The sequence below is a fragment of the Calliphora vicina genome, chromosome 3 (genome assembly GCF_958450345.1).
Source record: "Calliphora vicina chromosome 3, idCalVici1.1, whole genome shotgun sequence".
NCBI classification, from domain to species: domain Eukaryota; kingdom Metazoa; phylum Arthropoda; class Insecta; order Diptera; family Calliphoridae; genus Calliphora; species Calliphora vicina.
Window position 1 is genome coordinate 117,248,513 of NC_088782.1, and position 11,637 is coordinate 117,260,149.

An 11,637-nucleotide genomic window follows, 5' to 3' on the forward strand; every position below is an offset into this window, starting at 1 on the left:
GAAGATTTTGACTCCCAAATAGGCGCAGATAATACCTGCAGATAAATGGAGAAATGTTTACGAAAACATACAGCAGTCACAGCATAGTGATCGGAAGATCAATATTCTCACAAATTTATTTGACAAAAGGACAGAGAACTACAGACCTCAAAGTACTTAAAAGCTCAAAATGGATGTCTGATGACACGCTCAAACCATTCCTGGAATGAAAGCACATTAAGCCGAATTAAAACACAGCCAGAACTCATAAAGAGGTAAAGCGCTAGTGAGAACTTGCTAAAAAAAACTAACAGGAAAAACTTCTCGAATACCAACACATAGAATAACAATGACTTTCAATAGAGAATAATTATAATAAGGATACAGCATTACTCTAGAAATCCCTCAATTAATCCGGTAAGTGCCTGTTCTTGCTGCTATCTTGAGGTGAACAGAGATCAGAATTTCCAATTCTTGTGTGAAATGTATTCTACTTTACTCCAGTAAATCTCACGATAGGTATTAAACAACCGTTAACTTCGGAGACAAAGTCCAATTCGCATCAACATTCTTAATCGTAAATGGCGATGGTAACATAATCCACAGACTACAAAACAAGAGCCGCAATATATTGGAGCATAGAGTTAGTCGCCCATCATACATTCGAAAATGATAACTACAATCTGAACACGACAACTACATTTTGAAGGGTACATATCTGTCATTTATTCTCACTTAGTTGTTGAATATTATAGTGGAATAAACAAAGTTTTTTCGCTTCGAAACTGTACCAACTAAACGCAGTATGCTTTACTTCTTTAATTTTGAAAAAAAGTGAATGTGTTCCATCGGTTTCAACGTGCGAGAAATGGTTTGTGCGGTTCAGAAGTGTGATTTTGACACGGAAGACAAAGATCGTCCAGGCCAGCAAAAAAAGTTTGAAAGCATGAAGATTGTTGTCAAAAGGTTTTCGAGCAGCAGTATGCATCCAAAAGCAGGATACCATACGAATTGAAGCCGAGAGACCTTGAAAGACGATTTTGCATGTCCGAAAGCATGTAAAAGAAAATCCTTTTTGCTCCGCATCATTACTTTCGATGAATAATGGATCCATTACGATAACCCGAAGCGTAGGAGAACGTACTTGAAGTCCGACCAACCAGACCAATCGACATCAAAACCAAATATCTATGACGCTAAGGTAATGCTCTATATTTGGTGGGAGCAAAAGCGTCCTATCTACTATGAGCTGCTGAAATCTGATCAGGCCATCAAAGAGAACTTACACCGAAGGGAACTGATTTGTTTAAAGCGAACGTTTGCCGAAATACGCAAAGAATATGTGCATGACATGAAACCGTAATATTCCATCATGACAACTCTCAGTCACATTATGCAATATCTGCTAAAAACATCAATATCTGCTTAAAATTTAGAATGAAGTAGTCCAGACCTTGCCCCATCCTAATTCTATTTCTTTTGATCAATACTGAACGCTCTCTTTGGGATACGCTTCACCTTGGAACAGAGTATCCGATATTGGCTTGATTCGTTCTTGGCCTCAAAAGATGAGCAATTCTTTTGGCTCGGAATCCGTATGTAGCCAGAAAGATGGGAAAAGGTCACAGCTAACAATGGGCAATACTTTAAATAAATTTAAGGTGTACAAATATTTCAAAATAGAAGCTAAAAATTTTAAAAAGATTCGCATTTTTAAGTCATACATCCAATATACAAGGTGGCGCAAAATTAATCCTCCTATCAGAAAATGCTATAAATTTTGCGATTGGCCCCTAATGTCAGTTCTGTTTTGACATTTGTGTAGTAAACACATGCGAAATTCACGTTAATAAACAATGTTACGCTACACTACTGCAGAACGCGGAATATTGCTGACTATTTATTTGACCAATAATCGGTCGGTTTTTTCATCAAAAACAATCATGAGTGATGAGACCCATTTCCATCTTAGCGGGTACGTAAATAAGCAAAATTTACGCTTCTGGGGCACTGAAAATCCGCGTGTAACCCACGAAGAGCCATTACACCCGCTCAAAGTGCTGTTTTCGCTGGAGGAGTCATCGGATCTTTTTTCTTCGAAGACGTCGCGGGCCAAACGGTTACTGTGAATGGTGAGCGCTACAGAGCAATGATCAACGAGTTCTTTTTGTAAGCAACTTGATGAATTGGGATTGGAAAACATGTGGTTCCAACAGGACGGTGCAACGGCACACACTGCACGTGCCACAACCGATATGCTGAAGGATGCATTTCCCGGGCGCCTAATCTCCCGTTTTGGCGATTTGCACTGGCCATCAAGATCGCCTGATTTGACCGCTCCAGACTTCTTTTGAAGTCGCGGATTTATGTCAACAAGTCTCAGACTCTTGCAGTTCTTAAAGGCAATATCCGTCAAGAATGTGAGGACCTATCGCCGGAAGTTTTGGCCAAAGTGATGGAAAATGCCATAAAAAGGGCTCAAATGACAATCAACTGTGGCGGCGGCCATTTACATGACATCATATTCTCGACTTGATGTAAAAAAAATTAAAAGACCAAATAAAAATAATCCACAAGAAGAATCAAAGTTTTTAATTTTTTTTTTTTTAATTACAGCCAAAAAACATCGGAAGTTTACTTTTGCACCACCTTGTATAAGGTGATACAAGTTTACACTTTGAAGAAGACACAACCAGTCCCTAGCTTGCATGAATAATGCAATCAGTTTAAGTTGTTTATGTTAGATTTATGCTCTATTTTTAATAAAACAAGACAACGTATTTTTCAATTGCTAATTCTTCTATTTTCTGAAAGATATTGTTACGTTTTTACCTTCTAAAATTTAAAGGATTATTTTGCAAATAAAAGCGACCAGTAGTTCAACATTTGTAACAACTCTTTATTTATTTAAATTTATTTGCACAAAAATTTAAATAATCACTCTCTTTTAATACACACGTTTTATTATTTACAAAAATACACTGGTAATACAGCGCCTACGATATTTTAACTTACTCACAACTCGCTGTTACTATTTATATACACAGCGCCATCTTCTAGAAGGCTCGTGAAAAAACTGAAAAAACTCGAAATCTCTATTTCCACAATGATAAACTGGATATTTCTAAGCAGTTTTACACAGTTCATATTGTCATACTTATAAACAATGTTAATAACACCGTGTAATCTAACGGAAAAAACTCGAATGTTCTATTTCCCCAGTAATCCTTGAGTTTTTAAATGCTGCTTTGCTTTTTTCACAGATGGAAATGCTTATTAACAATGTTGCAAGCAGCCGTTAAATACCATTAAATTCAAATTGATATTGCAATTTCGTAACAATATTTTATTTCCTACGATAGTGACACATTTTAAGAAGTGCCAAACTTTGGTCTTCTCCTATTCCTTAATTCAAGTTTTAAAATTAACCACAATTTCCCAAAGAAATATTAAATTTTCCCATAACAATAGTTAACATTTTGTATAAAGAAAATCCAACAAAAATTACCAATATACTTCGATAACACACAACAAAAAAATAAAGCCAATCAAGCATTAAAATGTATTCTTAATAGCAATGACACAAACCAAAAAATAAAACTAAAAAAGAAATGAAGAAAATAAGTTGTTTAGCAATAAGGAAATGTCTTTAAAAAAAAAAAAAAAACTGTTTTGTAACATTTTAACAGCATAATCAACGGCAGATATCTGGCATAACAATAATAACAAGGACAATCGCCAAAAAATAAAAAAAAATAGACAATAATAAGCAAAAGTTTATATGTTTGTATTTTAGGGAAAAGTCCTTCAGCTAAAGCAATAATAGATGGTAGAAAAGCAAAAAAAAATAAACCAAATAGAAACTTAAATCCAGCGATAAATATCACAAAATCCTATAAAGATGACTGAACAGAAAAATTGGAGTAAAAAAAAAATTACAAAATATTGTATTGTATTTTGTGTATATAAACTAAAGGCAAAAAATTCAGCAACTGACTGCATTTGTATATATGGTTGAGTGAATGAGTAAATCGATGGATGGATGGTTTGGATGAATGGTTAGAACTGGTTGCGCTGGTCATACACGCGCAGCAATTCGTTAAGCTGATTTCTATTTTTTTTTCCAGCAGCATGAAAGTTTTGCTATATATGGCAGCCACTTGTATTAGTTATTTTGGGAAACATCCTCAATATTTTGGTAATACCCACCCAACAAATCATGTTTATTATGAACACATTAACAACCAGTAGAAAACAGAAAATATAGATATAAATAACATAAAAGCAGGAGGGTTAAGGGAGAAGGAAACTAAGAAAAATCAAGTTAGAAGGACAACTTTTATTTTACTCAAGAGATTTTGCTGATTTTAAATACCAAACATCCTAGAATAATAGGAAATATTTTAGATTAGTTTCATTTAATTCAGTGTAGTAGTTTCAGCGAGAGCCTGATTTACACAAACTTGCTAAATTGAATAGAAATTTTAGTTATCTTAAGTTTTGTTACATAACTTTTTTCTTACTTTAACGATTTCGCTGAATTTAAATAACAAACATCCTAGAATAATAGGAAATATTTTAGGTTAGTTTCTTTAAATTCGGTTGTGTAGTTTCAGAGACAGATTGATTTAAAAAGGACTTCAACCGTAGGTTTTTAAAGGATCTTAAAGGACCTTCAATCGTAGGTTTTTAAAAGTTCTTAAAAGGACTTCAACAGTAGCTTTTTAAAAGGTCTTAAAAGACCTTCAATCTTAGGTTTTTAAAAGATCTTAAAAGACCTTCAATAGTAGGCTTTTAAAAGGTCTTAAAAGGACTTCAACAGTAGCTTTTTAAAAGGTCTTAAAAGGACTTCAACAGTAGTTTTTTAAAATGTCTTAAATGATCTTCAATCGTAGATTTTTCTTATTTTAACGATTTTGCTGAATTTAAATAACAAACATCCTAGAATAACAGGAAATATTTTAGGTTAGTTTCTTTAAATTCGGTTGTGTAGTTTCAGCGAGAGCTTAATTTAAAAAGGACTTCAACCGTAGGTTTTTAAAAGATCTTGAAAGACCTTCAATCGTATGTTTTTAAAAGTTCTTAAAAGGACTTCAACGGTAGCTTCAATCGTAGGTTTTTAAAAGGTCTTCAAGGACCTTCAATTAAGCTTCCATCGTAGCCATAGTTTAGCTTCAGTCCCTGGAATATTTAAGGTCTTAGAAGAACTTCAGTGGCTAGTCTTGGTTAGCCTTTGTTTGTCTTGGTTAGCCTCAGTCGTAGCCTTAGTTTAGCTTCAGTATCAGGTCATTTTAATGTCTTAGAGTAGCTGCAATCATAGGTCTTATTCAAGACTTAATATCTTCAAATCTTAGTCAAGTTTAGTAGATTTAGTCTTGATTCAGTCGCATGCATTTTCAAAGTCTTGGCTTGGCGTCAATCGTAGAGTTTTAAAAGTCTTAAAATAGCTTCAATCGTAAATTTTAGTTGTCTTAAGTTTTGTTGCATAACTTTTTTCTAACTCAAACGATTTTATTGATTTTAAATACCAAACTTTCTAGGATACTAACAAATATTTTAGGAAGTTTCCATAAATTCGATTGTGTACTTTCAGCGAGAGCTTGATTTATACACACAAGCAGACGAATATAGCTAAATCGAATTCCAATTCTATATGGATTAGAAATGTATATGTAGGAGGCTAGCAGGAGAAACAAGCTATGAAAACTCAAGTTGGAAGGAAGTATGTTGGACGTTGTCTCAAGTTTTAATACATAACTTTTTTCTTAGTCACACGATAATGTTGATTTTAATTACAAAACTTTCTAAGATACTAAGATCTATTTTAGGTTAGTTTCCTTAAATTCGGTTGTGTAGTTTCAGCGAGAGCTTGATTTACACACACTAGCTAAAATGAATAGAAATTTTAGTTGTCTTAAGTTTTGTTACATAACTTTTTTCTAACTCAAACGATTTTATTGATTTTAAATACCAAACTTTCTAGGATACTAGGAAATAATTTAGGTTAGTTTCCTTAATGTCGGTGGTATAGTTTCAGCGGGAGATTGATTTACACACACATGCGGACGAATATAGCTAAATTGAATTGGAATTTTATATGGATTAGAAACATATATTATTCACGATGAAAAACTAAATATTTTTTTCATATTTTAGTCCTAAATTTAACAAACTACCCTCCTTTATATCCCTTTATTTTAATGCTCTTTCCTCACTTCCTGCTGGCATACCAAATCATATAACTCTCTGTATGTATTTGTAAATGTATATTTATTTGTACAAGTAAATATTATATGATGCGTTGTAAGCTGTTCCTAATGAACACATATGAATCAGCAAATATCTAAAATAAACTAAAAGTAATGGACCCCCTTCTTCTAGTTACATACAAACTTGATTCATTATAATCGCATAAAAATTTCCTCCATTTTTTTAACATGGATTTTGGAGGAGATGAAAAATACAAATTAACAACATATCATCACAACAAATACACATACAAACTCTTCAATTTTATTGTTAACACAACAACAGCAACAATACTACCAACAAAATCAAGTAACTGGGTCATGATTTGCTAAATCTCTGTTGGCCAGTGTTTATTTTTGTAGCAGTAATAGCAGTGTTCCAAACAAACAAAAAAAAAAAAGGTTGCCTATTCTTGCATACAAAAGACTATGATGCGGCATTATCAACAAAAATTGGGGTTACAATGGGATTGTAAGTGTTATCACTGAAACTAATTGGAAATAAATCCATTAGAAGGATAACAATGTTATAAAAAATAAAAAAAAATAAAGAAAACTGAAAATTGAGATGGAAAACTGAAAAACACAACAATTTAGTTACAACTAAATTTGCTTAAAAAAAAGGAAATTGAAATGAAAATGAAAGAATTAGGAAAAAGGATACGAATTTAAATGAGTAGAGGAATAAATGAAATTTTGGATTTGTTTAAAATAATTTGATTTTAAAAGTATTAGTTTTACTTTAATCACAGATCTTGTTAAAGACATAGTTAAGCTTCAGTTGTAGTTTGTTTAAAAGGTTAGTTTAGATTTAAACCTAGCTATTTTTGGCTTCAATTAGGTCTTAGTTTAGTTTCAATTGTAGCTATAGTTTAGCTTCAGTTACATTTGTTTTTGAAGCCTAGGATATCTTCAATCACAAGTCTTTTTAAAGTCTTGGCTTGACATCAATCCTGAGCCTTTTCTTAAAAGTTTTCTTTAGCTTCAGTTATAACCTTAGCAAAGCTTCAGTCTCAGGTCTTTTTAATATCTTAGATTAGCTACAATTGTAGGTCTTCTTCAAGACTTAGTATAGCTTCAATCTTAGTCAAGTTTAGTAGTCTTAGATTTGCTTCAGTCTCAGGTGTATTTAAAGTCTTTGCTTGGCTTCAATCGTATGTTTTTAAATCGTAGGTTTTTAAAGGGTCTTAAAAGACCTCCAATCATAGGTTTTAAAAGGTCTTAAAAGGACTTCAACCGTAGGTTTTTAAAAGGTCTTAAATGACCTTCAATAGTAGGTTTTTAAAAGATTTTAAAAGGACTTCAATCGTAGGTTTTTAAAAGGTCTTAAATGACCTTGAATCGTAGGTTTTTAAAAGGTTTTAAAAGACCTTCAATCATAGGTTTTAAAAGGTCTTAAAAGGACATCAACCGTAGGTTTTTAAAAGGTCTTAAATGACCTTCAATCGTAGGTTTTTAAAAGGTTTTAAAAGGACTTCAATCGTAGGATTTTAAAAGGTCTTAAATGACCTTCAATCGTAGGTTTTTAAAAGGTTTTAAAAGGACTTCAATCGTAGGATTTTAAAAGGTCTTAAATGACCTTCAATCGTAGGTTTTTAAAAGGTTTTAAAACGACTTCAATCGTAGGATTTTAAAAGGTCTTAAATGACCTTCAATCGTAGGTTTTTAAAAGGTTTTAAAAGGACTTCAATCGTAGGATTTTAAAAGGTCTTAAATGACCTTCAATCGTAGGTTTTTAAAAGGTTTTAAAAGGATTTCAATCGTAGGATTTTAAAAGGTTTTAAAAGGATTTCAATCGTAGGATTTTAAAAGGTTTTAAAAGGACTTCAATCGTAGGATTTTAAAAGGTCTTAAATGACCTTCAATCGTAGGTTTTTAAAAGGTTTTAAATGACCTTCAGTTAAGCATCAATTGTAAGTTTTTAAAAGGTCTTAAATGACCTTCAGTTAAGCATCAATTGTAAGTTTTTAAAAGGTCTTAAATGACCTTCAGTTAAGCTTCAATCGCAGGTTTTTAAAAGGTCTTAAAAGGACTTCAATCATAGGATTTTAAAAGGTCGTAAATGACCTTCAGTCAAGCTTCAATTGTAGGTTTTTAAAAGGTCTTAAATGACCTTCAGTTAAGCATCAATCGTAGGTTTCTAAAAGGTCTTAAAAGGACTTCAACCGTAGGTTTTTAAAGGCCTTAAAAGGCCTTCACGTAAGTTTCAATCGTAGCCATAGTTTAGCTTCAGTCCCTGGAATATTTAAGGTCTTAGAAGATCTTCAGTGGCTAGTCTTCTTCAAGTCTTGGTTTGTCTTGGTTAGCCTTGGTTTGTCTTGATTAGCCTCTGTTTATCTTCAGTATCAGGTCTTTTTAATGTCTAAGAGTAGCAGCAATCGTAGGTCTTATTCAAGACTTAATATCTTAAAATCATAGTCAAGTTTAGTAGACTTAGTTTTGCTTCAGTCACATGCATTTTTAAAGCCTTGGCTTGGCGTCAATCGTAGAGTTTTAAAAGTCTTAAAATAGCTCCAATCATAGGTCTTCTAAACCCCTTCTTTAGCTTCAGTCGTAGCCTTAGTTTAGCTTCAATATCAGGTCTTTTTAATGTCTTAGATTAGCTAAAGTCGGAGGACTCCTTCAGGATTTAGTTTAGCTTTTTATTTTGTCTACACTCGTAGATCTTTTCAAAGTCTTAGATTGGCTTCAATCGTAAGTCATTCTAAATATATAGTTCGGCTTCAATAGTAGGTTATTTAAAGTCATAATTTAGCTCTAATCGAGTGACTTCTTAAAGTCATAATTTAGCTCTGATCGAAGGAAATTTTAAAATAGATGTTTACATAAGTCGCTGGTATCTTAAAGCCTTAGTTCAGCCTGAATCGTGTGGCTTTTTAAAGTCCCAGTTTAGCGGCAATCGTAAGTCTTTTTATAGTCTTGAACTAGCTTTAACCGAAGGTTTTCTAAAGTCTTAGTTTAGCTACAATTGCAGGTCTTCTTCAGGACTCAGTTTAGCTTCAATCTTAAATGAGTTAAGTGGTTTTAGTTTGTCTTCTGTGCTAGGTCTTTTTAGCTTAAATCCTAGCCTCAGTTAGGCTTTATCTGTAAATCATTTTTATGTCAAAGATTAGCCTTAATAGTAGGTCTCTTAAAGAGGTAGCTTGACTTCATTTATAGCCTCAGTGTAGCATCAGTCTTAGCTCCTCCTAATGTCTTAGTTTCCAGAGATTCAGACTCAAGTACGTATTATCTCCACCAGAAACTTCCAGAAACTTCTCCAACAGAACATCAGTAGTTCTATATCCTTTGCTGTGGAATCTTCCAATAAGAACACTATCTTGGAGACCGATTGTATTGTATGAATTAAAGAACTGTTATGGTATTGTATATCCACAATAATATCTGGAAAATAGACCAATACTGTCTCGCAAGCTATATGATCGGTACTGAGAACAATCTTCGATTGAAACATTTTCACTGAGCTGAATTAGTGAAAACGTTTAATCTATGTCTAATTGATTACTCTACGATTTTGTTATACAATTTAAAACTACACCAAATTTACGTTGTTATTTCCTCCATTAAACTAACTATCTTTTTAACCTTTCTTTTCCAAACATTTCAAATAAATTCTCAAAATTTCTCTCATCAAATATTCCACACACAGCTACACAAAAATGTTCCTTTTTTCCATACACATACCCAAACACTCAGACAATTTGATTTAATTGAATTATGGTAGAACGTTGTCTTCGTTCATTCATTTCTTTAACTGCAAACAAACAAAAAATGAACAAAACTTTCAACAAATACTACAGAAAAAGGATAACAAACAAAGAGAAGAAAAAACTGCATTAACAGCATTTATGTCCTTAAATTGTCAGACGTACGAAATCTAAAAAAGGAGCCTACCACTAGCTGTACTCAAACATAGGCCAAAAAAAGAGAAAAAGTGGAGTTTACTCCTTTGACTAAATAGAACATTTAGTGTTGTAAATGAAAAACGAAAAAAAAATATAAAATTAAATTGAACTCAGGGTTGTCTTTGGTTACGTGAGATATGTTGTCATGGCACAGCATCAACAAATGTTTGATGGTTTTACAAAAAAATGCAAAAAGAAAATTTTGTTAATAATGGCAGGGGTATGAAGGAAGATTGTATAGAAAATTATAATAGTATTTTGGGCACGTTTGCTATAAATTCGCTATAATTTTTTTGGAATACAATCAAAAGCGTGAAAAAGGATTTATAGGTAACAGGAAGGGGATTTAATTATAAACTAAATTTAATTTGAAATAATTGCAATAATGTTTAAATACTTTTCTGGATTTAAAAACAAGAAACTATAGCATAACTTAAGGTTTGCAACATTTTTGAAACAGTCCATTTTAATAGAATGCACATAAAATTCGCTTTGATTTTCAAATTATGTTTAAAAATATTCATCTTTCAGAGCAAATAGTCCAAGGAGACTTAGCCAATGTGTAAAAGCCATAAAATCCTAAACAATAAGTTGTTTACAAATATTGCTGCCTATATTAAGGCGGTCAATTTCGATGAATTTGTTTGGTATATTTTAGGGCTGAATTCTAGTTTAAATTCTTTGCTTTTAAGTAGAACATAATTTGCTTCAATTCTCTCTTATGACAATTCTAAACCTAAACAATAAACTGCTGCCTTTATTAATGCCTTAAATATTTAGCTTCGAAATATTGCTGCCTATATTAAGGCGGCTAATTTCAATGAATTTATTTGGTATATTTTAAGGCTGGTTTGTATTTCTCTTGGCTAATGTTTTCTACTTCATATAAACTAATCATTTATTTAAGCTCCAGTTTTAATTCTTTTAGTAAATAATTTGCTTTTCACTTACCCTTTTGATAATTCATGTTGCTTTTCAATTGTTGATACACTTTGAAGCCAAATATATAGAATCTTCACCCGTTCACAACAATTTCCTTAAAACTTATTAATTATTTTTTCTTTGTTACATAAAGAAAACACAAAACACTTTCGATTTACACTAATAAATACCACATTTTTGGAAACGACACTTAAAGTTTATTTTAACTACCGGAGAATTTAAACTAATGGAAACGTTATTTTAATTTACAGACAATCTGAAAGGAGAAAAAAGAAATAACAAATTATTATGAAATTGAAACATTTGTTAGAACTATGTATATAATATAAAAGAAAACAGTCATGGAATTTAAAACAACAAATCTTAGATTTTACTCTCAGCTTGCATTGAAGCCAGAGAAAAGCAATTTTTTTATTTCTTACAAATGCAAAATAAGTTTTTCTATAGAAAAAGTTGTGCAACATCAGTTTTTCTATAGAAAAGGTTATGCAACATACGTTTTTATATAGAAAAGGTTATGCAACATACGTTTTTCTATAGAAAAGGATTTGCAACATAAGTTT

The 11,637-nt window shown here is 32.0% G+C and overlaps 1 protein-coding gene across 1 annotated transcript in view; it reads right to left on the bottom strand.

Moving 5' to 3' along the window:
* The window catches only part of LOC135955897 (ecdysone-induced protein 74EF), a 474,814-nt gene extending 463,502 nt beyond the window's left edge, over positions 1–11,312 (bottom strand). Inside the window, exon 1 of the mRNA XM_065506301.1 lies at positions 11,084–11,312. Coding sequence (XP_065362373.1) covers positions 11,084–11,099 — 16 coding nt within the window. The 5' untranslated portion in view covers positions 11,100–11,312. The remainder of the gene's footprint in view (positions 1–11,083) is intronic.
* Positions 11,313–11,637: the final 325 nt, after the last annotated feature.